Source organism: Neophocaena asiaeorientalis, unplaced genomic scaffold (assembly GCF_003031525.2).
Source record: "Neophocaena asiaeorientalis asiaeorientalis breed wild unplaced genomic scaffold, Neophocaena_asiaeorientalis_V1.1 scaffold150, whole genome shotgun sequence".
NCBI classification, from domain to species: domain Eukaryota; kingdom Metazoa; phylum Chordata; class Mammalia; order Artiodactyla; family Phocoenidae; genus Neophocaena; species Neophocaena asiaeorientalis.
The window spans coordinates 3,489,169-3,514,907 of NW_020176571.1; the positions used below are offsets into that span (position 1 = coordinate 3,489,169).

Sequence of the window (25,739 nt, forward strand, 5' to 3'; positions counted from 1 at the left end):
GAGGATATTGGGGTTCTTAACAGGTGCAGACTGGATGGAGGGTGGGGATGGAAGTCCAGGTAAAGTTGGTTAAGGAGAGACTGTGAAGGAAGGGCTGTAAATAACTCCTTTTGCTGTGATGGGGGAACAGAAAAACGGAACTGTAGCGACAGGGAGACGTGAGGCCAAGGAAGGGAGTTGGTTTTTAAGGATAGGAGATATGAAAACATGTGTACGATCCCACTGTCCTGTAGATAGACAGAAAAAAATTGCAGATTTGGGAAAAAATAAATTCAGAAGCAAGGATTTTGAGAAGGTAAGAGGGGGTGGGATCCAGAGCATAGGTGGAGCAGTGGGTCTTCTTCTTGGAGAAGGGACAGCTTAGCCACGGTAACAGAGGGGACGTGGGGAGTGTGGGTCCGATGGAGGTGGGCTGCTGGAGGGAAGCCCCGATTTGTTGCTTCCATTTTCTCAAGGAAGAAAGAGGCCATCGCTGGTGCGGGAGACGGGGAGGGGAGGGTGTGAGGGTTTTGGAGGGAGATGAGAAGTGATGGGACGGTCTTGCAGAGGGAGGGAGGGCTGGTGTGGGGGAGGGTCAGCGCCCGCTGGAGATGGGCGGACACAGACCTGCAGGGGCCTCCACCTCCCTGGTGTGCGGCTGTTCCCAACCACGTCCAGCAGCCCCAGTCGGAGCGGAGGGGACGGCCAGCTGGATCTGGGCGCCGCTGGGGACACAGTGGAGGGAGGGAGGAGCCAGTGGTTGATCACAGTGGTTGATCACGGAGTCTAAGCTGGGGGACGAGGGAACAAGGGAGTGAGGGGCGGTGGTGGGCAAGTGGAGGGGGCCGTGAAGAGTCCAGAAGTCCTTCCAGCCTGGGTAGGGGAAACGTGGCTCACATCCCCCCACCCCGCCCTCCGGCTTGGTGTCCAATCTCGCTTGTTTCGGGGGAGCAAGGTGTCTCTGCACACTCGTCGGGAAAGTCCTTGACCTGGGCAGAAGGGACAGAGAGGGTTCCTCTCGACTTGTCTGCGAACGATGGAGAAAGAAAACCGGCCAATTCTTTCTCTACAAGGGAGACGGAGCCTGGCGTCCTCGTGTTTTCATCTGCCCTCCCTCCCCCAACTCTGAGAAATACGGCAAGTGTTTCTCCCCACTTGAGAGATGTGGAAACTGAGGTTAGGAGACGTGGGGCAGAGCCTCTGCTCTCGGCGGCCGTTCCTGTGCTCTTTCCCAAAGTGTGTGTTTTAGTTTGACGAGGAAGCACCGGGAGTGCCTGCCGATCTTCAAGGTGAAAGTTCAAACCTCTTAGGACGGGAGGGTGTGTGTAAGTACCTGTGGGATCAGATTCCTCTCGAATTACTGAGTCTCAACCCTGGGGGCCCTCAGGAGCCTCCAAAGAATATTTGGACCCTCCCCTGCCTCTGCCCTTGTTTCACTGCACAGTGATTCCCGCCCTCGGGGGTCTGTCCAACCCCCTTGCCCTGTATCTGTCTCTCTCGCTTCCAGCTTTTGGGGTCTGGTGGGCCAGCCTCCCTGGCTCACCGCGGTCCTCTGCAGAGGGTGATGGCCCTGCAACCACAGCAGAGTGGGGACGGGCGCCCAAATGGGAGGAATCCCTGGCCTTCGGGAGGGGAGGGGCGGCACCCTCAGAGGCCCCTCCGGCTCACAGCTCGAGGTCCCTCCTGCCCTCCCCTGCCTCCAACTCTTGTAATGTTTTTATTCCCCTTCCTTTTTCTCTTTCCTCCTTTTCCTCTTATTTCTTTAAACCTTCGGAATATCCCAGTTTACAGAAAAGGGGCAAATACAGCTGTTTTTTCCTCTGAGTCTTGGAGCAGGCTGTTGACACGATGCCCTGTCATCCCCGAGCGTGTTAGTGCGTGTTTCCTACAAACAAGGGCACTTCCTACGTAGCCACACGCAACCATCCAAAGCGGGAGGCCAGCTTCCACCGCCGTCATGGTCTTGTGCTCAGGCTCCATCTGAGGTGGGCTTTTGATGCAACAGCATCCTTCTGGGCAAGAGGACTTGGTTCTGACCCGCCCGCTGCACTTTGTTGTCCTGTCCTGGTTTCCTTCAAGCTGGAACTGTCAGACTCCCATTAACCTTCGTGGCCTTGATGCTTGGCAACCACAGGCCAGTGTTCTGTGGGATGTCACTTGGTTTGGAGACGTGGGACACCTCCTCGCGGCTGGATTCAGGTCACCCGTCCTGGAGGGATGCCTCGGATGCGATGCTGCATCCTCAGGACATCCTGGGTGGCGTCCCCACAGTTCAGCTGTGTCCTGTTGCGACGGCGTCTGCCTGGATCCCTGGCCTGGGTTATGTCCGCCAGCCGTCTCCCCGTTCATTAGTGATGAGTAAGGTTTTCTGGGAGAGGTACTTTGAACCGTGGAAATACTTCCTTCCTCCCCGTTAATTGCCTGTCTTATTCAGTCGGTCATCACTGTTGGTGTCAGTACTTAATCTGATGCTCAAATTCTCCCTGACTTGGTTCCTGGAAGCAGCTTGGAGCTGCCTCTATGTCCTGTCCACGTAACCCCTTCACTTTGCGTGAGCTTCCTTATCTTGTGGGACAAATGTTCCAGGCTCATCTCGTACTTTCCACGTCTCTGTTCTAGAATCAGCCGTTTCTCTGCAGAGTCTTGAATCCCCTCAGTGGACGATGGCTTTTAGAAATGAGGACATGGGGCTAGGTGTGTGCATTGATTTTAGGGTGTCGAGGCTCCCAGACTGTCTCCGTGGGAAAAATTTGCGTGTGTGCTCACACATGCTCACGTCTGTGGTGTCACGTATGTGGACACGCATTGACGTAATGCATGTTTCCGCATCTATGCACGTTGTCCCGGACCCCTTCATGTGATACCCCTGCTTCTAATTCAGCACCTCGGGGTTTCCTCTTATCTTTCCCCCCTCTCATCTTTCCCCCTTTTCTATGTGATTCCGTCCTCTGACAGTGAAACCTTGGCTGTCATCCTTCTTAATGTGTTTACATACTGGGTCAGCCCCCGTATGTGAACAGTCGCCCACTGTCACCACCTCCTGCGCACACACCTGCTACCCTGTGCTGGGCTCTGACCCCCATGCTGGGCAGCCCCCACATATGACCACTTCGTCTCTGGGCTCAGGCTCCAGTGGGTGCAGCCAGGCTGCCTCTGCACACAGCACCCCCACCCCAGCCAGGTCCCTCCAAGGGGCCTCAGATACCCCCTGGCCTGTCATGTGCTAGTGGCATCTGGTTTGCTAAGCCCCCCTCATGACTCCCGGAGGGAATCACTCCCTGCTCTGTATTTTGATGGCTCACACTTGATCCTGTGCCAAGGAGGTGACGGCCCAGGAGGGACAAAGTGTTGTCCCAGGTGAATAGTCACCCCCGTGCCCCGTGCCTGTCCTACTCCTCACACGGTCCTGGGGGCCTTTTCAAGGCAAAGCCGCCTCTATTTCTTCTTCCCCTGGGGTAGCAACAGGTGGGTGGAGCTGGCGAGGCCCCCAGGGCGCTGTCCTCGGCCCTAGCTCGCTCTGCCTTGGCACGTGTACTAGAAAGAGGACAGCTTGGCTTCCATGGAAATGCTTTTGAAACACTGCAACAGCCAATTGTGTGGGTCTCGGGAGCGTAGGTGTAGAGACATAAATAACAACCCAGGACATAAAATACCTGCTACCCAGAATCAATCAATCTCCCTCCCTCTCCACCTCCGTACGGCTCCCGGGATGGGTTTGTTCCCAGGCAGACGCACACCTCCACGCAGCCACCTGCAGACGTGCAGCCTTCACGTGGCTCCTGCCACCGAGAGGCCCACACACGTGCTCAGACTATCCTCTTGCACTTCAGCACCGACAGCTCCCGTTTCCTCTGTTTCCCTGCCCAGGAGACCAGTGGGCTGCCGGGGATGCTTAGGAATGCGGATTCGTTTGTGAAAAGTGACAGAGGAGCTCAGGGACTGAGACAGTTCTCTTTTTCTGCCCTGGAGCGTCAATGCCATAGATGGAGAGGCCTGAGAAGAGCACGATGCAGAGAGAGGCGGTAGGAAGGGCTTCGTCAGGTGGCTCCCCACGGAGGAGACACCTCCGTGCACAGCTTGCAGGGCTTCTGGGGGATTCGATATAATACACGTGAGGCGCCTCGTAGCACAAGCGTTAACTGTAGGTCCTTCCTACATAAAGGAAGGACCTTTATGTAGGAAGGACCTACAGTTCTGCGCTTTGCTCATTCCTGGCCACTCGCCCCAAGCCTCTCATAGACGATGCTTGAATTCTCCGTTCCTGTGACATCCCTCCATACTGGCATCCTGGGATGATTCCCCTGATGGGGACCCCACTACCAGCCGCCTGGGGCTGTGACGGTTCGAAGCACTTCCTCCCACTGAGGTGGAGCCTGCCTTCCTGCAGCCTGACCGATGCTCTGTGTCGTCACTTGGGGACCACAAATGAGGGGGACGCCCCTTCACCTGGCAGCCCTTCTCCCACAGATGCAGGCGGCACACCCCCTGTTCCCTCACACTTTGCTTTGGTCTCAGCCCCCTTCTCCTCTGCCATGTTTCAGTGTCCCTCTCACCCCACCCAAGGACCCAGCCATACGGCTGGAGGGGCCCAGATGCCTCCCTGCTAACACCTCCAGCTTGCTTAGCAGCTGCGGGGAACGCCGTGCCACACGGGCACTGAGCTGACATCAGCCACGACCTGCAATCTACCCTCATGTGGCTGCCGAGCAGCAGCTCCTAACCTGTGTCCGGTCCGTGGACGTTTTGCATCCAGACTGAGAATCAACTTTACATTCACATCAAACCTCATGTTGTGAGATTTGGTCCTTCCTTACAAACTACTTGGACTCCCCAGAGCCTTACCCTTTGGGGGTCACTGTTCTCTGTGTGGTGTCATCTACACACTGATAGGAGCCCGGGGGGGAGTGGGGCAGCTCCCATGGGCTGGCCCGGTTCAGCTCTGAATCGGCACCTTTGAATACAGTCGGGGAGCAGCTGCGAATCCACAGAATCATTGGTCAGCTTCCCCGCCACGAGGCTGCGGCGGGGCTGCCTTGTCAGGCCCCTGTGGGAGGCCGGCACGGTGGTTGAGAGCTCTGGCCGGTTCACACTCAGCTCCAGCAGATCAGCTTGTGATCTTGGACACCTGACCTCCTCTGCCTCCGTTTCCGGCTCTGTGAAATGGGAATAACAGCGGTACGGACCACAGAGGGTCATTGTGAGCCATACATAATTACCCTATGTGAAATCACGGCGTGCTGGGGCCCGTAGTTAAATTTTCAGTGAATTTGCGGAACGGATGTGGGCATTTTGGTGGCTTGAAATTGGCCACAGTGGGAGTATTTACACGGAGAAATCAGCAGATGCTACAAATCAGGGCTTCTCTCCTGGAGAGCCCAATGGTTAAGTGTCTCTCAGCACAGCCCTTTGTAAAGCACAACAGTGTAGGATGTGCAGTTAGCAGCTAATAAATGTTAGCTATTGTTATGATTATTTCATTCATTAACTTGACTAATAGCCCTGTCCAAAGAAGGCAAGAGATTAATCAGATATAATTGTTTTTAATGAACCTGTACTAGTGGCTCCTGGCAATGGCTGCTTTCCTAACCGATCAGAAGCGGCCCATGAATAATCTCAGGACTGGGTTTTGTACACCACTCCAGGGGAGGAGGGGAGTTGTCAGCCACCCTCTGGGCCCTGCTCCAGGTGCTGCGGAGTTGGCAGAGAACGGCACAGACGAGGTCTTTGCTCTCGTGATTCTTAACTGTCTCAGGGAGGGGACAGACACAAAGCAAGCGGACACACAACATCACAATAGAATTACAAACAGTGATGGTCCCTTGGAAGGACAGGATGGAGTAGTTGAGAAAACTGGGGGTCTGCTTTGGATGGGGTGGTCGCCCAGGCATGCCGGACCCGACTCACACCACCCGGCGAGAGATTCTCTCCCGGCCCTGCTTTCGGTGCCATCATGGGTGAGCCGGAATTGGGTGCGGTGGGAGCGTTTACACTGCTGACAGCGGTGGGTAATCGGGTCGTGATTCTGTCCGCTCGCAGATGCAGGACAGGGGTCTCAGGGAGGTTGGTGACGTGTACCAGGCTGCACGACAGGCCTAGATTTGGGCTCCCCTTTTGACGTCCCAAACTCTGCTCCTCTTATTAGACAAATGGAACAATAAAACCAACCACACACGTTCCCGTGAAGACGATTGAGGTAACGTAGGTGAAATCACTCTGCCAGCTGCTAGTCAAACGCTACTGGTGCTTTACTCTCGAATTAGGACTAGTTTGAAGATCTTTTGTCTCTGAACTCCGTGCCCTCTTTTGAAAATCGCTTATTCATCCATCCGTTCACTCGGTAAGGATTTCAGTGAGCTGTCAAGGGCTCTGCTCCATCCTGGAACCAGGAAGCTGAAATAGACAATGGAGAGGAGGGGATCAGAGGCTGGAGGTGGGTCAGGCCCTCAGGACGGGTGTGCAGTCGGCTCTGTGTCGCCCAAATAGGCGCGTGGGTCACGTGGCTTTGGGGCCACGGGGGCGGGGGGGGATGGCATCGGGGCGGCTCCACGGCCCAGTAACCTGCTCTCCGTCTTCACGCTCATGACCCTCACGCCCACTCTTCTGTGGCACAGGGTCTGCTCTGCGAGCCAGGGAGGGGCCTGAACGGGGACACCATGAACTTCGGGCTCTGTGGGGTCAGCTGACTCTGGTGGACACAGTAGGGGCCCAAAGGAGATGGGTCTGGGCTGATTTTTTTTTTAAAGTCAAACAAGGGACCAGGAATCAGAGTGACTACATTTCTGTAATAATCACTCAAGACAAAAAGAAAAAAGATCCCACTGAAAACAACCCCCCAAAATATCTGGGTGTCTAATTTGAGACCTTGAAATTACAGGGGAAAAATCTCCCAGGTTAGAGTTCACGGGTCCCCATTGTACACGTACGTATGACAAATCCTTCTAAAACTTACCAGCCAGGGTCCTGTCACAGCTGGTTGAACAAAATTTCATCATCCTTATGGAATAGAAGCACAGCCCCAGAGGATGACCTCAGTGCCATCCTGAGAACTGACACAGTCTTAATGATGTGGGATCCAGATTGGGAGTGGGGTTCTGCAGCCCGTAGTTAATCAGAGCCTAAATATCAGAGGCCAAGATCCCCCTTGAAAAGGTTGCCATGGAGACGAGATGCCCGGGGCTGCATGTGCCCACACAGGCCTCAGAGACAACCCAATGCCCTCACTGGGTTGCCATCAACCCCACCACAAGAGGCAGCATTTTGCAGATTGGACACTTACATCGGGGAGTTTCAGTGGTTGCTAGTGGCGACTACGGAAAGCAGGAAGAATACCCCTGATGATTCAGGGGGGCGATTGTATTTGGGTCCATAGAGAAAATGTAACCTCTTTTTCAAAAATCAGGATTGAGGAACTGCTGCAGCTTAGAGTCAGACTGGAGGTGAAGGTGCTGCTTCTTCATTGAGGTCAGCCGTCTCCACTGGCAAACTTCACAGAATGCCTTACACATGCTCAATACATATTTGAAGACGGAAAGCATGTTGGAGCTGCAAAGTATCTGTGGGATTTCTAGGTTCAATCTCTCTCCTGTTTTACCCCGATAAGGAAATTGAGGAAAAGAGGGGAGGAACTATTTGATGGAGGTTACTTGTCAGGTGGAACGAGAATATAAGTCGTCTGCCTCCAGGACCCAAGCGTAAGGTTGTGAAGGTTGGGCACTGCACAAAAGCACCTGAACAAGGGGATGAAAGGGGTCTGGAATCCAGGCCACAGCTGGACTGAAGTGAGGTGTGCATTTTTCCTTTCACAAAGGGCCCATCTACTCAACAAGCCAAGTTGACGGGGGGTCATGCCTGTTCCCAGAAATATTTGGATGCAGAAGGGTGATAAGTGGACAGAGGTCCAGGCTGTTCAGCATTGTAGGGGGTTAATTGATTCCTTCTGCATTTGGTAGGCAGAAACTGTGATTTTTACTGTTCTGTGATCCACTGCACCTATGATATATCTTCTATCTATCTATCTATCATCTATATCTATCTATCTATCAGTCGTCTATATCTATCTATCATCTATATCTATCGTCTATATCTATCTATCATCTATGTCTATCTATCATCTATATCTATCTATATCTATCTATCATCTATATCTATCTATTGTCTATATCTATCTATCTATCTATCTATCATCTATATCTATCTGTCGTCTATATCTATCTATCATCTATATCTATCGTCTATATCTATCTATCATCTATGTCTATCTATCATCTATATCTATCTATCTATATCTATCATCTATATCTATCTATTGTCTATATCTATCTATCATCTATATCTATCTATCTATCATCTATATCTATCGTTTATATCTATCTATCACTATCTACCATCTATATCTATCGTCTATATCTATCTATCTATCATCTATATCTATCATCTATATCTATCTATCATCTATATCTACCTATTGTCTATATCTACCTATCTATCATCTATATCTATCTATCATCTATATCTATCGTCTATATCTGTCTATCGTCTATATCTATCTGTCTATCTACCTACCTATCATCTGTTGCATCCATACAGATCAGGGTAGGCAGCTAGTGGATAGGAGCGCTAGGGCAGAGATCAGGAAGTGCATATACTCTCGCTGGGGGCACCCGAAGAGTATCCTGTACATTCCTGTCTGTTAGACTGGGTTAGAAGTTCTTGTCCACATCTGCTTCCCACGGTCCTGTGGAGTCCTGTCTATGGAATGACGGGTGAGTCTTGTCCTAGGCACCCAGAGTGGAGGCCATGGGGCACCCGAGGCAGGAGAAAACATCTTCCTGTTCCTCAGGGAGGTCGTGATTAATGCAGGAGGAGGGACCGACCCATAGCCCCACAGTCACGTGCAGACACTACGGAAGAGCCTTCAAGACATGTGCACAGAGAAGGAAAACACTTTCAAATGTTTACGAAAATCAGACAAATCAGGCTTTGCATGCAAATGATTAGGCAGGTGGATCCGGCATATATCTGCCAGGTCTTCTTCGGAGTAAACTAAATTAGGTACTCTGTTTGCATTTTCAAAAACCCCATGCTTTGTCCCCTTGTGAATGATCCTTCTGCATCCTGGGTCCTGCTCTAGCTTGAGTTCCTGCCCTTGGGTCTCAAGCCCCCGAGGAGCAGAGCTTTGACAGCCCCCTCCCCTTCCGAGCCTTTTGGTGAAGACTAGCCCTTCCTACCCTTCCTTCCCAGGGGCAGGGCTTCTGCGCAGGAAGCAGGAGGACCACACAAGCCGGGGAGTGATCAGGGCCAATGTGCCCTCAGCCACCCCCAAAAGAAGAAGACTCTGCCAGATGCCCAGAGGCCACAGTGGTGGAGTCGCCATCGCTCTCTGGAGACCAGTATCCCCCTCGGAAGCGGTTTGCCTCTTCCCCCGGCAGCTGGGAGCTCACAGAGGAGGAGAAGGCTGAGGGCCAGGATGACAGCTCCGCTGTGGCTCTCCCGTCCCCTCATGAAAGGGCCCCCCTCCAGAGTCGGAGGCTTCGGCAAGCCAACAGCCAGGAGGGGAGGCTCTGGTCCCGGCCCCCTCTCAGTTACTTCCACCTAATTGCACTGGCATTAAGAAACGGTTCTCCCTGTGGCCTCAACCTGCAACAGATCTACAGTCTCACTCGACAACATTTCCCCTTTTTCCGGACGGCTCCTGAAGGCTGGAAGGATACCGTGCGTCACGATCTCTGTTTCCGAGACAGCTTTGAGAAAGTGCCAGTCAGCACGCAGGGTGGAACCAGCACACCGCCCCGATCCTGCCTCTGGAAGTTGACCGACGAGGGACACCGCCGCTTTGCAGAGGAGGCCCGCGCCTTGGACTCCACTCGGCTGGAAAGTATCCAACGGTGCATGAGCCAGCCAGATGTGATGCGCTCCCTCTTCGACCTTTAGTTCCACAATGGCTCCTGAAGGCTGGAAGGATACCGTGCGTCAAGATCTCTGTTTCCGAGACAGCTTTGAGAAAGTGCCAGTCAGCACGCAGGGTGGAACCAGCACACCGCCCCGATCCTGCCTCTGGAAGTTGACCGACGAGGGACACCGCCGCTTTGCAGAGGAGGCCCGCGCCTTGGACTCCACTCGGCTGGAAAGTATCCAACGGTGCATGAGCCAGCCAGATGTGATGCGCTCCCTCTTCGACCTTTAGTTCCACAAATCAACCATCAGCCCATGCCTTATTAAAGTTATCTGCAGGGAAAAAAAAAAAAAAAAAAAAACCCACTTTGGGCCCAAAGTGCCTGACACCTACTCCTTCCAGAGGGGCCTTATCTGATTAAGCTTTGATTAAACACCACACCCTGGAGAGCAAATCATCATCAGACACTGCTGATGGGCACCCAGCACCATCCACTGTGAGGGTGGGGAGTAAAGCCGGTGACCTGAGTGCCCTTTGCCATCTAGGAGTCTGTCATCGCATTAATTTTCAGGAAACTCAGATTCAGGACAGAGGTGGTGTTTTGTTTTCTTTTGTTTCTTACTCCTGAGTACAGGCCACTGTTTAGTTTTCCCAGAAAAGCTCAGGCATTGGGTGGTTTTTTCAGAGGATGGCGCAGACAGAGTTTCCTTCCAGAGGAAAGGTTCTGATGGGACCAGCCAACCAATACGTCACCCTGTGTCAACTGCACAGCCAGTGGCATCTAAGATAGCTTTTGCTCTGATCTTTACAGAAGTGAATGCAAAACGAGATTCCCAAACTCTGTGTATGTCTACATCAAATGATCAAAAACTCAACTGAGAAGTTTCTCCTGCCGTAGAGGGAGGGGTCTTGCAAGGGACTCAGGAGCAGAGGCCATTTAGAGAAGGGCCTTTGCCCCGATCTTACCCCCGTTACCTCTCCATCGGCCGGTCACCAAGGAGACGGTGCCAGATAATACTTGCCTTCTCTAGAGCCCCAACTGCGAGCCTGCACCTCACCTGTGACATTTCATTACATCAGTACAACCTCCCACTATGTAGATATCACTTCCCCCGGTTGTTCTCTGGGGAACTGGAGTTGGGTTGGGTCAAGTAACTTGCGGAAAGTCATATAGCTAGTGATGAGAAGATCCAGCACTTAAACCCAGGTTCCCTGAGTGCGAAGCCCAAGCTCTTGTCAAAACACCAAATTTCCTTCCTCTCCAGCTCTAGATGGGCACTCCCTGGGGCTAAGCCCGGGCTGTGAACAGATACAAGGGTAGGAGAGGCAGCCTCTCTTCCTGCTGTGGGTTTGAATCATCACAGTAGCCTGACGTGGGGTGGGGACCCTGATAAGTGTAAGAGTCGCTGCTTATCAGACCCGGGCTCTGTTTACACGGTCATCATTTAACCCCTCTAAGCCTCAGTTTCCTTAAAGAGGAGAATAAGAATAGAGTGTTTACTTCAAAGACTTGTTGAGCGATGACAGGACAGGTGCCTGTCTTGGGCTTGGCACAGTGCCAGCCACATAGCAACTGCTCGATACGTTTTAGAGGGAACATGCCAAGAGTTTTCAATCCTCTTAGGGTAAACTAGCTTGGTGAAGAGGGAGATATGCCACCTCCTAGAAGGAGAATCAGAACAGCGCTGACACCTGTAAGTCGATCGGGTCCTGATGTGGGGTGCTCATGGCTCCCGGTCGGGGTGCCCAAAAAGTGTGGCCATGGGGTTCTTATTTTCCAGTCATCACCATCTTCAAGGGGAAGGTGGAGGAGGTGGAACTGCCTGAGGAGAAGGTGGACATCATCATCAGCGAGTGGATGGGCTACTGTCTGTTCTATGAATCGATGCTCAACACTGTCATCTTTGCCAGGGACAAGTGGCTGGTGAGCCTGCTGCATGCTGTCCCTTCGCTGGTCTGCTGGCTGCCTCGCTGCTCTACCCTACCGCCTGCAGCCCAGGAAGAATACAGCCACTGCTTCTGGGCCCCTCTCTTTAAACTAGATTTGCTTCTGGGGACAGAATGAGCTTTCTTAGGTCTAACCTTGGCCTCTTTTGGTATAATTGACACCCATTCTTTGCTGTCCAAAGTCTATGCTGGTCACCAAGTGCTAGGGACTTGCATGGCTGCCAGAGAGCCCAGTGTGCTTTTGACCTTGGCTTCTCCAGGCTCAAAAGTTAAAACATCTTCCACCGTCCCTCACTGGACATACCTCTGCCCCTTCTCATGTGTCCCATTGACCCCATCTCGGCCCCTTGAGTTTTCCCATGTACCAAAGTCAAAACTGAGCTTCCCTGCCCAACCCTAGTCCCGGCCAAGGTGACAGACAGTCTGCTGAGTGAGAAATACTGGCAAGGGGGTGCCTGTCTGGTGACTCTATGTGCAGTTCAAAAATGTGATGTCTTTGTCAGGTGAATAGATTACGAGACCCATTTCTCCACAATTCATCAACAGAAACCTGGAGGGCTTATGTTTCCAGACCGGGCAGCATTGTACGTGGTAGCAATTGAAGACAGACAGTACAAGGACTTCAAAATCCACTGTAAGTTACCTTTTGATTCTCTGTTGGGCTTTTTTTTTTTTTTTTTTTTTGCGGTATGCGGGCCTCTCACCGTTGTGGCCTCTCCCGTTGCGGAGCACAGGCTCCGGACGCGCAGGCTCAGCGGCCATGGCTCACGGGCGCAGCCGCTCCGCGGCCTGTGGGATCCTCCCGGACCGGGGCGTGGACCCGCGTCCCCCGCATCGGCAGGCGGACTCTCAACCACTGCGCCACGAGGGAAGCCCTGGGCTTTTTTATTTATTTATTTTTTGCGCGTTTGGGGTGGACAGCGCTTCAGCGGGCTGACGATGAGCAGCTGCTCTCGCGGCCACAGCTGCCGTGCCTCTGGAGTTTACCTGTGACGCTTTCTGGATTCTTCTCTCTGGATGTTTTCCCCGGTCCCAAGAGTGGGGTTCTACAGAGAGGGAATGAGCAGCGTGGCTGGTGGGAGATAAAGCGGGGAGAGAATGAACACAGCGTAAGTGGACAATGGACAAAGCAGTAGAAGCTGAGTTTTTGCAGAGGTGCCCGGGGGGGCTGGAAGCTGTTAAGGGTCATTTATCCCCAGCATCCACACAGGGGCAGGGACCACGGGTCTCCAGCCAGGCCAGTCGTTTTGAACCCTGCGTTTGTACCCTTCAAACTTTTCAGCGTAATATCGATTCTCTTTCCCATTAAGTAAAAGATGGGGAGAGATGGGGTCTGGCCATGTAGGTGCTGGGGGCAGGCAGGGGACTTATCCGCACCTGTGTTCATTCTGTCTCATCAACTGAAAACGTGTTGTCTCAGAAAAAAGCCCCCCAAACCCTCCAATGTTTCATCTGGTCCCCAAAGGGTTGCTGTGTTTTATTTCATTTAAAGGGTAACCATTCTCAGTGACACAAACCTGGTCCTCCACGAGATTAAACGGATTATGTTTTCATAAGGTTTAGAGACAGCCATGTGTCCTCAGCCAGAACTAAAACGACCAAGGGGCAAAGACCCCACACACACAAGCGGGCATGCGTGCGACGTGACCAGAGCACAAGCAGAAATTCCAAACGGTCTAATGGGCTCTGCAGATCTGAGTTCCAGCCCCTGCAGTGCTAAGCCCCCTTGGCAAGACTACCTACAGTGGAGGGGTTCCCAGACGGGACAGATGGGCCTCCCGCCCCCAGAGGCTAGGCCTCCAGAGCTCAACAAAGTCTTGTGCCGTCTAACCATTGTTCGTGCTGCTGGCGATACCACAGCTGGGCTGTGCCACAGAATGAGTGCATCTGCGTGTGTGTTCACACCCTTCCGGAAATATAAACTCAGAGCATGAAGTTCAGAGACGGGTTCGGGAGAAGACAGAAATGGGACGATTGTCTGAGGCTCTGTGCCCTGTGCCTACAGCCCTTCTGGCATCATTTCCAACACTCGATAAACAATGAGAGGTGGGGCGGCCGAGGTTAGATGACCCTGCTACGAAGTTGGCCAGCCCTGGCTTCACAAATTACCTAACATCTCTGAGCCTCGGTTGAGATGAAGTCCCCAATCCTATAGACTTGCCATGAGGATTAAGTGAGGTGATATATACTAAGGGACGTGAGAGTTGTTGGTGCTGCGTGCACCAGCCTGGTCTCCGAATGTATCACTAAACCCCTTCCTGCTGCTCGTGGCTCTGGCCCCCGAGCCTCACTGCCAAGCTCGTTGGCCTCCAGTGGCTCAGAATCTAGGACAGATGTGCCCTCCTGATAAGTTTCAGAAACAGCTCAACAGTGAATGTTGATCAAATGCATATATAAGTAGGACATGTTTTGCCCTGGAGCTGCACGGTAATGCTGTTTTTGGAGTTCTTGCCGTAACTGTGTAAATCGTGTTTGGGGGAGAACATTCAGACCCATTCTTTGTTCTCACGTGCACTAAATATTGATTGAGCTCCGACCCTCGGCACAGCTCTTTAAGGAACTTCCTCATGGTTTAAAAGCAAACATACCTCACCCTCCTCCTTGCCTGGATCATGGACCTTGGCTAACGCATCTTGCAATGAGGACTGGACCCGTCCTGACAGGCGCTGGGGCACTGGCCACTACTCAGGTGCCAGCCCAGGACTGGAGACCGTGGGGTGGAGTCTTGTCCTGCCCATTGCAATGTTCATACCTTCTGAAAAAGAAAAGAAAATTAAAAGTCAGCCCCATTTTTTCTTGTGGAAACTCTGTAGCCTGTCAACACCACTGCCCCCCAAACCAAAAATCTCACGCACCTTTACATTTTATTTAACATATTCTCGTTTTCTATTTAAACGTCGTTTTTTTTTTAATGCCCTGCTTCTGTTTTTAGTGAAGGAAGCAAGCCCATTTAGAAATCTGTTTTAAATAAACAGGGATTTTGATTGCTCTCAGGTCTTAATCAAGAGTGAAAGCATAAAGGTTAATGATTGCCAAGGGAACAATCGTTAGCAAATTCCGGTTGGCTCAAGAACCAGCTAAAAAAGAAAAATCTTAAAGTGGGGCAGGAAAGGGAGACAAGCCCAGTCCCTTGCAGAAAGGAAATTAAGAAAACAATTTGTCCCCTTCCCTCCCCCCTTCTCCTCCCCTCCCCACAGAAAGAGAGACGTGATTGTCATGTATGAGGCTCACCGCGCATGTTTTGTTGAATGAATGAATGAGAAAATGAATGAAGGAATAGAAGTAAACCAGCAGACGGATGTGCAAGGTGGACGGTTTAACCCTGAGAGAGGAGCAATCATTAAAATTTTTTTTTTAATCTGGGGATTTCTAGAATCTCAAAATTGGAAGGAAATTTGGTAGATATTCTATTTGATTTTTTTGCCCAGTACATGAATCTAGAACCTGCTGAGGGTCAGAGGATGGGCACCAGCTTCCCCACCGACGAGAAGGTGACAAGGAACCCCTCGTGTAGATTTGGTGGTGCCTGTAGCTGAAGGGTTGAAGGGCAGAACCTCTTGGAGGGCTCAGATGCTCTCCATGGGTTTCCCTTCCACCACCACCCCGACGTCCAGAGTTCTATTTCTAGCCTATTTTACACAAGGAGCTGACTTTGATCTGAGAGCCTGAAGTGTATTAAACTAGTATGTACACCTTCCTTTCTGACTAGAGGAGAAGCTGTAAGTGGCACCTCGTGGAACTTGCTCTGGTTTTCTCTGAGGCAGTCCCATTTGCCCTAGCAGGGAAGCTCCAATTACTTGGGCCAGGGAAGGGAGGGATTATGTAGCTACAGGTCTCTCCAATGAAGAGTGAAATTTGTTTTCCGGTCTTTCGTATTCCTGTCTTTGTTTACAGTTTTATTATCTCCTCCGATACATCCATTCGCTCATAAGCCCATTGGAAGAATTCTTCATCTTTGATATTCACTTCCAGCATTTCCACTGGCTCTTTTTTATAGTTCCCATCTCACCGATGAAATTCTTCATCTGTTCATGCATGTTTTCTCCATTAGATTCTTCTTTTTTTTTTTTTTAAATAGGCAGTCTCTCTCTACAGGTTACATTCTTTTCTTAAAATAATTTATTATTTATTTATTTATTGTCTGCGTTGGGTCTTCATTGCTGTGCGCGGGCTTTCTCTAGTTGCGGCGATCGGGGGCTACACTTCATTGCGGTGCACGGGCTTCTCATTGCGGTGGCTTCTCTTGCTGTGGAGCACGGGCTCTAGGTGCGCGGGCTTCAGTAGTTGCAGCACTCGGACTCAGTAGTTGCAGTGCATGGGCTCAGTAGTTGTGGCTCGTGGGCTCAGTAGTTGTGGCTCGTGGGCTCTAGAGCACAGGCTCAGTAGTTGTGGCACATGGGCTTAGTCGCTCCGTGGCATGTGGGATCTTCCTGCACCTAGGATCAAACCCGTGTCCCCTGCACTGGCAGGCTGATTCTTAACCACTGTGCCACCAGGGAAGTCCCTCCATTAGATTCTTTAAAATATTTATTACAGGTACTTGAACGTCTCTGTTAGATAATCCCAACACCTGATCTCTGAGTCTGTTTCTATTGACTATTTTTTCTTTTGGTGGTGGGTCATGTTTTTCTTTCTTTTCCATGTGTCTTGTAATTTTTATTAATGCTGGGCCTTGTGAGTAATGCTGGACAGTAGAGACAGATGCATAATTTATACCCAGAGAGGAGCATGCCTTTTCCTCTGCCAGGCCATTAAAGTGGGACTTTTAGTCCATCTGGTCTGTAGTTATGGTAGGTCTGGGCTTTGTTGCTGCTTTAGTTACATTCATTGTACCATAGCATGGTCCTTTTCAAGAGTTTGTTTTAATACATAAACTAAATTTCACAGGTCCTTCTGATGTTATTTTTTTTAATCCCCAGAAAATTAATTACAATATTTCCTGCTGGCTGATGACCCTCACCCCCCATTCACTCATTCAATAGACAGGACAGAATTACAACAAAAGATTAATATGCTTGATGTCTATCCTCTCCCATCCCTGCCTCGCGTATGGTAAAGAAGCTAGTGGGAAATGAATGGTCAGCAGAAAGGAGAGAAAAGTCTAATGTCCTGGGTGATCGGTCGTTGAATAACTGGAATTGGGGCGGTCTGGCTGGGGAGATAAGACACGAATTAACCCCTAAGAAGATAACTAAAACACGAGGCATTGTGAAGCAGGACAGGCTTAAAAGTTTGGGAATACATTCCAATTAGAAAAGCGTTATCCGTGGACCTCTCCTGCGCCAGATGCTCTGCTGTAGGTGGTGAGGATACGGGAGGAGAGGCCCCATGGTTGAGAGTCGTTGGAGAAGGTGTCACAATGGCCATTTGAGGCTTTAAGTCCATTTGAAAGGGACTTCGAAAATTATTTAGCCCAGGGATTTCTAACTGGTTGGAATTGCCTGTGTAGTTTAAGTCCATTTGAAAGGGACTGGAAGGGACTTCGAAAATTATTTAGCTCAAGGATTTCTAACTGGTTGGAATTGCCTATGTAGACGTGAAAATTCCAGCTCACTGGGGCGCAAATCCGGAGATTCTGATTCAGTAGGTCCGATTGTGGTCCAGGAATCTGTATTTTAAAGAGTGTCCCAGATGATTCCGGAACACAGAACCACGGAACCAAACTCCTCACTTTACAAAACAAGCCAGAGGTAAGGGGACTGATCTGCCGAGGTCACACAGCTTGGATGGTGGCAAAGCCAGAGTGCAAACCACATAACGGCGGCAACAACCGTGTATCAAGGGCTTTCTATGGGCCAGGCACTGTCTTATGTACTTTACATATATTATCACATTTAATCCTCTTAACTCTATAGAGTAACTACCATGATCGTCATCTCCATCTAAAAGAAGAAACCAACTCTTTGGGAGGTTAAATTCTTGCCTGGAGTTGCACAGCAAATAAACAGCAGAGCCCAGATTTGAAGCCCAAAGCCCAGGACTTTAACCATCACCCACATAGACTCTTAGATATCTGCCTGACTGTTTCACTGAACCTTAACTTAAAGCAGGGCTGGGAGAGGGAAAGAGCAGGTGCGTGGCTGCAGGTCTCCTGAGAAGGGGTTTTAAACAAAGGCAGTGTGTTTTGGTGTGCGTGTTCTATCTGGGTGAGCAGGGACAGCTATTTCCAGATTCTAGAAGGAGGTCTTCTCTGAAGCATTTGCTGTTGACACACTTCCCCAAACACAGGTAGGTTCAGTTGGGACTTTGGCACCAGCCTCGTGTATGTAATGGGATCTGACTGGCATCTTATCCTCAAGCCAGAATTTCACAAGTGCTCACCCTCTGGGAGATGCTTATTTTCTCGGCCTCTTCTCCCCGAGGAAGGTCTTTGTGTGCCCTTGAAAAGAATCTGAGTAAAAGGGGCACAGCTTTCCCTGACCATTCACACCTCCCTCCTCCCACCCCCCTCTCCTAAACACATGCCATGAGTTCCCTAAGGTACCATTTGTTTGGTGAACATTTAAAAAAACTTAATCCTGTAAGATTTTAGAGAAAAGCGTCTCTACTGCAGTGTCATTCTAAGCCCCTCTGAATGAACGGACAAGTGAGATTTCAGCTGGCCAGTAACTGAAGACTCTGCTAAGGTGCTCTCTGCGCTGTGGGGAGAGCAAATGGCATTCCTGGTTGCTGTCACGGCTGAGTCAGTGCAGCTGAAGGATTAGGACCCAAGCTGGGTTTGAGCCCCAGCTCCACGATTCCCCTGCTGTGGGATACTGGGCCAGATACTGCATGTGAGCTGGATGCCAGCTTCTGCAAGTCCCTGTTTTCTCATCTGTCATATGGAGGTGTCCTCACGGGGTTGCTGGGGAGATTCAATGAAGGGTCTGGCCAGGGCTAGGTGATCAATCAATGATTACCATCATTTAAGGGTGATCTTGGACCATCGGACCTGCATTCATTTACTCTCCAACCCTGCATCCTGAATACATCCCCTGCTTAAAGCATCTTATGAACAGCCCCAAGGGGCCAAAGAGCACTGTTGGGGTGCTTTGTGCCCCAACGGGGGGATATGTCTTACGAGATGCATCCTTAGAGAGAACATCATGGCGTGTGAGAAAGTTAAGCCCTCTCCTGGACTACCCCTGCCCCTGCCCCTGCCCCTCATTTCTTCAGTTGAGAAAATGGAGGTTCAGAGAGGTTAGGAAATTTGCACAAGGGCCTGGCCAGTAAGTGGTGGTGCTGGCATTCACGCTGCAGCCTGTTTCACTGAAAGCCCATGTTTCTTTCTGCTGCTTGAGAGGTTCAGCTGGCGGGGATGGGAGGAGGGAAAGAGATGGGCCTTGTAGGTGTGGAGAATGACTGGAACAAAGGCTCCGAGGTAGAAATGTGGACGGCAGAGGAGAGAGTTCGTAGGAGGCTCTGAGGCTCAGAGAGGGGGCAGGAGAGCAGGTACAGAAGAATCAGGAGTGTGGGCTCTAGTCCTGACCCTGTGGGAGTCTGCTGTGTGACCTTGGAGAAGTTTCTCAGCCTCTCTGAGCTTTACTTTTCCTAACCCTAAAGTGGAACCTGTACAGATCAGATGGTGTGAATGAGCGTCTGGCACATTGCAGAGCTCTCCACCAGGCAAGCAACTCTCCTGTCCTCAGGCAGGGGGACACAAGCTGCCCCCCACCCTCTAGGACTCAGGAGGGTCGGGAGACTTCTGGGGGTCCTGCTGCCACTTCTCGCTCTTTTCCCACAGGGTGGGAGAACGTCTATGGCTTTGACATGACCTGCATCCGGGACGTTGCCATGAAGGAGCCCCTGGTAGACATCGTGGACCCAAAGCAAGTGGTGACCAATGCCTGTTTAATAAAGGTCTGCAGACGCGGCTTCCTGGGGCCTGGGTGTGCGGGAACCTGGCTGTGCCACCTGGACGCTTGGGCCTAGAGTAGAGGCCGCGCCAGCTCCTGCGGGGCCCCAAACTGTGAGGCAAGGCCACGGCCAGAGCCTCTGGCAGCCCGTGGTGACCCATCAAAACCAGCACTGTCACTGAGCAGAGCTGGGGAGAGAGCGCCACTGGACTCCACGTGGCACAGTTGGGGGGTGGGCGGTGCATGTCCCTTGGTGCTGTGAGGGGGGAGGGGTGTCGGGTGACTTGGAGGAATATCCGAGGGAGGACACCCTGGAGGCTCAGGTGGGGGAAGCCCCTCCATTCCGAGGGCGCTGGCCTCTTAGGCAAGAAATCCCACACCTCAGTCTGCCGTGTGAGCAGCCTCACGCCCACACCTCTAAGCACACATCTGACCCGGCCGCATGGAGCTCCCTCCTCCTGAGTGCCCTTGTTGGTACATCTTGTCCTCCAAGGCTTTCTTCAGCGCAGACGGAGAACAGCTCGCCAGCATCCTCGGCAGACCAGTCCTTACCCAGTGCATTCTTATCACTAAATATCAGACGTGCCAAATTTGCTGGGGTACAGATAAAAGCCCCCCGAGACCTCCCCTCCCTCCCAGCCCCACACTCCTCCTAGAGGTGACCGCCGTCCACAGGATGAGCTGATCTTTCCAACCCTTTTTCTAAGTATCTGCATTTACATATGCTAATCTATCCTGTCCAACGATGGAAAACTCTTGATATTTCACTACTTTTTTTAAAGTCTAGAAAGACATCCATCTCATAGACTTCAAGTTAATGTTTTAATCGAAGAATCTGGGTTCACTGTGTCCGTTGTCATCAGCCCTCCCAGCCCTCACCTTGCTGAAGCATACCCTCCCGCCCTGGTCCTGTGCACCTCACTGCTTTTTCGGGAACTCTGGGTGGACGCAACGGGGAAGAGCCCGGGGTGAGGGGAGGTTTCTGCAGGACTGATGCAAACGGCTGCTTTGTCCAGGTGAGAACGGTCCCTTGTCCCCGGTCACAGTCTTCCTGAGAAGAAACGCAAGGCTTGTCACCATGGCATTTCAAAGGGACCTCAGAGGACAAATAAAACTAGAGGTACCTCGTACAGGTCCCATCAGATAGACACCGCCTCCCTGCTGGAACATCCCGCCTGAGGGTTCTGGCTCCAAGTCTAAGCCTTGGCCTCGCCCCGAAGGGTTTTGCTGCCTCTTAACTTGGCCCTTTCTGAGTCCAGGCAGGGTTGATGATAAACAAGCGTCCTCTTATTTCTTCCCACCAGCCCCTCTGTCCCCGAAGCCTCTCTCTCTGGCATCCCAAACAAGATCCAGCAAAGTCCACCCCAGATAACTCACCCGTAGTGCAGAGCATGGCTGCCAATACTGTAGTACGAGTGGAAATCGCCTGGTGTGACTGCATTTGCCAAAATGACGCACGGCAGCTGTATGGAACCGATAGGCGTCTGCCCATGGTGGCGTGGGGATAAGATTCCTTCAATGTGCTTGGGCCCTGGGTCGCTCTCTGACCCTGCCCTGCAGGTGTGGCCGCGGCACTTGTGCACATCCAAGGCTGGTCCCAGACTGGCCTGCTCTGTCCCCCCCACCCCACCCCGCCTCCCTCTCCCCTTCCAGCCAGGAACAGGCAAGGGTCTCTCCTTGGTTACACCTCAGTGCAGCCTGGGACTGTGGGTATGGCGGAGCTGGAGCTCTGGGCCCTCTATGCATGTCACCTTTCTTCCTGAGCTCTGAGAAGGGCAAGGACGGCTGTGTTTGCTTCTGCCACCAGGAGAGCCATCCGTCAGCTCTCGCTAATGTGTCAGCACCATCTTCCCTGGGAAAACACTTGCCCTTCTTCACACGCTTAATTGCTATTTTCATCGCTATTAACGTTGGGGCTTGTGACACTTTATTATAATTAAGACTGTTTTGACCAGGCTTCTGATCTGAGACATCCATTTGTAACATGATGTAGTGATGGGGACAGCATCGGCCGGGGCCCCTCTGAGTCACCGATGCCTGCGGAGCCCTGCGCCTGGTGGGGCGGCCTGAGGCCGAGCCAGGGGTCTCGCTGGGGTCTCAGGGATGCTGAGGCGGCTACTGAAAGAGAAAGCCTTCTGGCAAAGGGATCAGGGCTCTGGGGGCCAGCATAATGCGTCTGCCTCTGGACACTTGGGGCCTGAGAGGAGGGAGGGCCCTGACCAGAGGCCTTTGTGTCTCTGAGGCCCAGTCACAGCTGACGCACCCACACAGACTGCCTGTCCCCACTCCCGAGACCAGCGGTCGCCTCCCTCGCGCCCATTCTAACGCAGATCATCCTTTCAGTCTGGACGGTTTTTGCTCCTTCGGAGGCCCCTATTAAGATGCAAATGTCCACAGGACCTAGAGAACGCTGTCAGGGCATTGGTGGCTGACATTGGTTGATGGACATCTGAGACCCTATAGAGACGGAATCCCCGATAGATGGGGTGTCGTGTGTGTGTGTGTGCGTGCGTGCGTGTGCATCGTTGTTCTTGTGCAGGCTGAGAGTGGTGACGAAGTGAGGCGAGGACAGAGGAGAAAGGAACCAGGTCCAGATGAATCTACTTCCCAGGCCCCTCTCTGAGTCCAGGCCAAGAGGCTTGGATCCTTTTAGGTAAACCATGGAAAGTCGTGGAAGGCTTTAGATCCAGGGATTGGCATCGTGTGCATGCATCTCAGAGAGATTAGCTGGTTGGTCTGAAGGAGAAGCCTGGGGAGGGGATGGGAAGGAGAGTCCTCAGGCAGGGAGACAGTTTTAGGAGAAAAGTGGTGCATGTCAGGGGTTACATCGCTCACTGAGGGCGCACAGACCATAACGTCCAGACCCCGCGTCTAAAGGGCTCCAGTCTAATGGTGCGGACAGGGGCGGAGGTGGTGAGACCCCTGAGATGAGCCAGAAGCAGGGTGGAAAGACCAGGCGAGGCCCGTGGCCGCGGGCGCCCGAGAGAAAGGGACGGGGACCTTGGAAGGAGCCTGGAGCCTGGCGGGCTGGCCCCAGTGAAGAAGGAGAGGAAACGTCAGTGAATGTAGACAGCGTGAGCCCGGCCCAGTGGACTCTGCTGAAGCCCTTAACAAAATCACAGTTAAGCACAGCTGCGCTAAGAGTCTTTGGGCTGGAGGGACCTGCAGCCACGTGGCCGAGAGGGGTGGCAAACGTCATAAGCTGACAGGTACTGGGGCTAAAAAGATTTCCCCACTCTGGGCAGTGGCCCAAACTAACAGGGTGACATGTAATGAAGGACCCTCCCCCCTGCGCTCGGGTCCCAGAAAGAAGGATTATGAGAGGGATGTTGTGGGGAGGGGCTTGGCCGGCTAAAGGCGGCTGGAGCCGGCAGAGTGAGCTTCGAGGTCAGAGGCTGCTAGAACCGGGTCCCAGATCAGGAGGGTGACGGCGTCAGAAGCCATGACTCAGGAGATGCAGTTTATGCTGGAGAAGAAAAGGTTTAGGGGACCCACGTGAGCACAAGCGGGCGGTGGCTTGTTCCGTGGGTGGAAGTTACAGAGGCTGGTGAGGGCCCTGCTCGCTAGTTTAGAAGCAGGACCTACCGACTGGAGACATCGGGGAAGGATTGGCTGCCTGGCTGGCAGTGAGCGCATCCTCCCAGGGGGAGCGCAGGAGCCCACGGCAGCCACTACCTGGGGATGCTCCCCAGGGTTCTTGCATTCTTGGGGTAAAAGGGGACTGGCTTTCTAACCCCATCGAGTTCTGCACGCCTGACCCCCCGGGCTCACAGGGACCTTTAGCCCTGTTCCCCGTCCTTAAGCTTGCATCTGAAGTGATGTCACCGACATCGAAGGCTCACACGGTCCCCTGCACCTGCAGTCCCACCCTCTTCCCAACCGACAGGTCAGAGGAGGTCACAGCTGCCAGCCCGCACCGTAACAAGGCTCTGGGCTGGCTGGCTGCCTCGACCTCACCTGCGCCTCTGTCCACTGCCCTCCTGCGGAGACAGGACTTGGCTTTGAAGTCCCCAGGATGCTTTGCATCAGTTCTTCCTTTATTCATCCTAGAAACGTGTAGAGATAAAAGTCTCTGTCTCTTCGCTGCTCTTGTTTCCCCACCCGGAGACCCCTCTCTCCTAGTCACTCCCAACATCTTCCATCATCCGGGTCTCAGGGGCGCCCCTGGGGACCGTTCCAGGCACACAGGTGTCTGTCTGGCCCGTACAGAGCTTTCAGGACGGAGGTCTCTGCCATACAGCCCGGCAGTGGGAGGGATGCCTCCTGGGCCTTGGGAGGTCTGCTGTGTCTTGCTGGAGCCGGCCGACGACGGGTCAGCATCCTTCTCGCAGAAAGGGCACCATGCTGCAAACCATTGTTCTTTTTACTCCCGCTCCCAGCAAGACTGATGTGCAACCACTCCCCAGCTGAAACTGTTAGAACGATGAGTTCCTTGTGTTGTCCATTCCTAGCTGGAACTGAAAAGTTCTCACCTCTTATTTCCCCCTTTCATTTGTTTTTAACTGTCCGGGCTTGTGGTAAATGGTCGGCTGACTTGCCCAGGCTCAGTCTGTGACCGTGCGGGCTCCGTCCTCACTCCTGAGATAATACTCCATACCTCGCATTGCTGGGAAGGGAGCAGTCAGGTCCGCCGGAACCTGGGAGGGCTTGACAGGGCACGCACTACTGCCTTGATTCAGTAGGTCTGGGATGCCCTCCCCACCCCACCCCACCCCTTGGAATCCCCGCTCCACCCCGCCGCCGGTGATGCCGACGTGCTCCTCCAGGGATCACAGCCTGAGAACAGCTAGATGCACTAGTGATGCCGAGGGGGACTGCTCTGAGGATATTTGGGTTGGGTTTACAGATGCTCTAATTCATCCTCTTCTCCTCTCCCCTCCCCCGCATCAGCACTCATCCCCAGAAGATTTACCTTCCTGATTCTGTTGTCCTCAGGCTGTGACTCAAATCTCTTTGCAGCATTGCCTTCGCAGACTCCACCCTAGAAAGGATGGAGGAGGTCATGGGGGGGGGGGGCCTGGGAAGTCCCCCGAAGAGCCATGACCCCCTGGGGAGTCTGCCATCCATAGTCTCCCTGGGGAATGAAGCTGAGGACGGCCCAGACCCGGTGGAGGCACTAAGCGTCTGCATTCTCTCTTCTCTGGGCTGCAGGAGGTGGACATCTACACGGTGAAGACGGAGGAACTGTCCTTCACATCTGCCTTCTGCCTGCAGATACAGCGCAATGACTACGTCCACGCCCTGGTCACCTATTTCAATATCGAATTTACCAAGTGCCACAAAAAAATGGGGTTTTCCACAGGTGAGCCTTCTGCTGGCCTTCCAGACCCTCCTAGCCTCGTGCTAAGGCTCTGCGGGAAGTGACCTCCCCGGCTTGGATATGGGGCAAGGGCCGGGGGCATCAGCCAGGGGCCCTCACTTAGCACCTCCTAAGCCTCTCCAGCCGTGGAGGAATCGCACGTCCCCAGGGTTTTGGCTGCCCGAGGAGAAGGTAAAAAACTTGTGGCTGGTGTGGCCAGAGCTGAGAGCAAGTGTCGGGTGGGGAGAGGCAGGCGTGGAGGCCACCTTTCAAGTGCACGTTTGTTCATTTAGTGTTTCCCGAGCCCCCTCTGTGTGGGTGGAGGATAGGGAGGCGCCTGATGACGGATTCAGTGTCTGCTTCCCTAGGCTGCAACCTGGCTCTACGTCTCCTTCCTGCCTTCCCAGCTTCTGTCCATCCTCATTAAGTCCCTGACGTGCTCCAAACTCCTTCAGAAGTGCCTCACTGCCTGTAGCAGATAAGCCCAGATTGCTTAGCCTGGTAAATGGCAGGGGGTTGGTCCCCAGCCTCGTCTCTCAGCACCCTTCGCGCTGTGCCGTCCCCCCCACCCCTTTGCTGCCACACACGCAGCCCAGCACACGCTGGCCGGGCAGCTCTCTGCGCCCAGGCATCTCCAGTCCCTCGGCCGTGTCCTCTGCACGCCCCAACCCCTCGTCCATCCACAGGGCAGTGGTCTTCTGTCAGATTTGTCTCCTTCCCTGCTGTATTTGTCTGCTGGGGCCACTGTAACCAAGTATTCCTCGTGGTTCTGGTGGCCTCTGGAGTT

General features: G+C 52.7%; 1 protein-coding gene and 1 pseudogene across 2 annotated transcripts in view; both read left to right on the forward strand.

The window, feature by feature from the left end:
• PRMT8 (protein arginine methyltransferase 8) overlaps positions 1–25,739 on the forward strand; it is a 78,633-nt gene that overhangs the window by 43,715 nt on the left and 9,179 nt on the right. For both annotated transcript variants that reach the window (XM_024733288.1, XM_024733289.1), the window contains 4 exons: positions 11,653–11,795; positions 12,365–12,452; positions 19,542–19,657; positions 24,805–24,955. In XM_024733288.1, the coding sequence (XP_024589056.1) occupies positions 11,653–11,795; positions 12,365–12,452; positions 19,542–19,657; positions 24,805–24,955 (498 nt within the window). The remainder of the gene's footprint in view (positions 1–11,652; positions 11,796–12,364; positions 12,453–19,541; positions 19,658–24,804; positions 24,956–25,739) is intronic.
• On the forward strand, positions 9,280–9,909 carry LOC112391676 (forkhead box protein R1 pseudogene; annotated as a pseudogene).